Here is a 2,215-nt window from a genome sequence, read left to right as displayed (position 1 = left end):
CTCTAGTTCAGCAGCCGCCCTTCGACGCCTACGCGGCTCCTGCCGAGACAGCGCCACAGTACGAGGTTCCGCCAAATAATGTTGGGCCCTCGAACTTTGGCGAGAAGAGCGAGAGACTGCCGTTCTACATTACGAACCAAGGACCTGCGGCCAACCCCGGAAAAGCGCGCCCCGGTAGCCAGAATAACCCCATGCTCAACAAGAACAGCCCGTACTACAAGGGCCCCCTGATCATCCCGGATGAGGAGTCGGCGCAGGAGTACCTTAACGGCTCGCCCCTAAATGGCAGCGAAACCATCGAACTGCCGAACGCCGGGGACTTCCCATGGGGCCCGAGGAACCTCCGCCGCCGTCGTCGCGACCTCGTCCTCGATCGTCACCAACGCTCTCCCGATATCGGCGTCACTACCGACTACCAGGTGATCTCCGAGGCCGACCTGGAGTTCACACCCGCCAGGGAAGAAGGCGTCACAGTCTTCAAGGGGCACCGCGAAGATGTGGTGTATGGTGTTTGCTTGCCGGCGCCCGGTTTCTCCGCTCTGTTCGTGCTGCTGGCAATGTGCACGGTGATTTCGGTGCTGGTGGCCGGCTTCATGTGTCACCACAGGCAGATGCAGAAGGACACCAGCGAGTCTCCTGCTGCCCCCCACACCCACCAGCAGGCTGCTGCCGTCTTCAGCATGGCGCAGTTCCTACGAGGTCACTTACCTGGTTATGCACAATGATCAAGAACGCACGTGTGGAGATAAAATCTTCACGAAATCCGTTATAGTGCAGAGACATTATGGTGCCACAGACCTATCACTTATAGTAGTGCCTCGCAAAGAGACAGTAAACTTTGCAGCACCTCTGACAGCATAAGGGAAATGTATGTGAAGTTTTTATCCTTGAATTGATCTTGATATTAATGTAAAGCTAAAGTTAGTGTACCTATTAGTTCTGGCACTGTACTATGCTTTCCTCCATATTATCTTGATAAGTGTATTACCTATACCACAAAAATTGTAAATCTATTTGGATGGCGCATACACGCACCTTACTGCTTTGTGATTGTCATGATTCTGTAAATAGCTTCTATTTAACATTACAAGCTATCTGGACTGGATGGGGCTTCCTTAAGGAAAAATGGTACGATCTTCAATTCGTAAGTTCAGTTACTTGCCAAATTGTTTTCCAAAATGGAGATTCCATCCAGTTCTGTTAATTGCTGGACAGAAAAGCCGTGCGTACTTTGGTCCAGGTTGGACGAGGCGACTTTCCTTCGTTGCCTCTGCGTCCCCGGCGTGGTCCAGCTGTCAAGGTCCTACTGGTGCAGCCCTCTGGGAGTGGCCCTGTCAGTGCCTTGCCGTTGTGGTCCCGCCGGTGCGGGCGAGGGTTCAGGAAAGGTTCTTCGGGAACTTGCTCATGTGGTTTTCCTTGTAGGTATCTACAACTGTTCGCACGGCCTACCCCGCGTGGGTCACCCTGCGAACACCCACCTTCCTCTTTCAGTGTCCACCTTCGCTTGTATCCTGTATGAGGCTAATTTGAATGTGTTAAATTTATGCTAAGTTGACATTTCTGGTGGGACGTGTAGATACGACCTGTTGCGTATTTGATATGCAAGATGGTTTTAACTTATTTATTTATTTATTTAAACACATGGACTTGTTTTCTCAAAACAGTTCATGGTAAATTAATACCGATAAATTAAGTCGTAAATATTTGTCAATATTGTTGTGTAAATGAGTATATTTGGTTGTAATTACAAGGCGATTGTTACGTTTAATCTTTCAGGCATAGATTAGGCAGTGCATATTAAAACAGGAAAAACTACAAGAAAAGCTAACTCACTTTTCATCCTTATCAATTATGAATCATTCAGATGTACAGATGTAAAGCACTTCGGGAATATTCCCCCCTCTTTGTAGACAAAGATATCTGCTCTTGTTATGTCGTTAGCTGTGTATGACTGAATCATGGTGGTTGTGTGGGATGGTCAGTGTGTTAAGTTTTAAGTTTATATTTCCTAAGACAGTCATCCGATACTTCATGAAAGGATGAAAGGTAGAGGCGCATGCACAATTCCACAATTTGCATCTCCGAGTCTCTTGAACTTCCGCAGCTTAATATAGTATTTCTTTTCCCCTTCACGCAAATTTTGAGAATCGCTTGCAGCACACAGCCTCTGGTTTTCCGGGAAGAGCATTTGGGTGATCATCATCTCATGGATATG

At 47.7% G+C, this 2,215-nt stretch overlaps 1 protein-coding gene across 1 annotated transcript in view; it reads left to right on the top strand.

The window, feature by feature from the left end:
- LOC119593779 overlaps positions 1-1,813 on the top strand; it is a gene marked incomplete in the record, with an annotated part of 15,242 nt that extends 13,429 nt beyond the window's left edge. The window contains 1 exon segment of the mRNA XM_037942803.1: positions 1-1,813. Within this exon segment, the coding sequence (XP_037798731.1) occupies positions 1-725 (725 nt within the window).
- Between the last annotated feature and the right edge of the window lie 402 nt (positions 1,814-2,215).

This window comes from Penaeus monodon, chromosome 32, assembly GCF_015228065.2.
Source record: "Penaeus monodon isolate SGIC_2016 chromosome 32, NSTDA_Pmon_1, whole genome shotgun sequence".
Classification (NCBI taxonomy): Eukaryota; Metazoa; Arthropoda; class Malacostraca; order Decapoda; family Penaeidae; genus Penaeus; species Penaeus monodon.
Note: the sequence above shows the minus strand (reverse complement) of the source record. Positions and strands in the feature narration are given on the sequence as shown.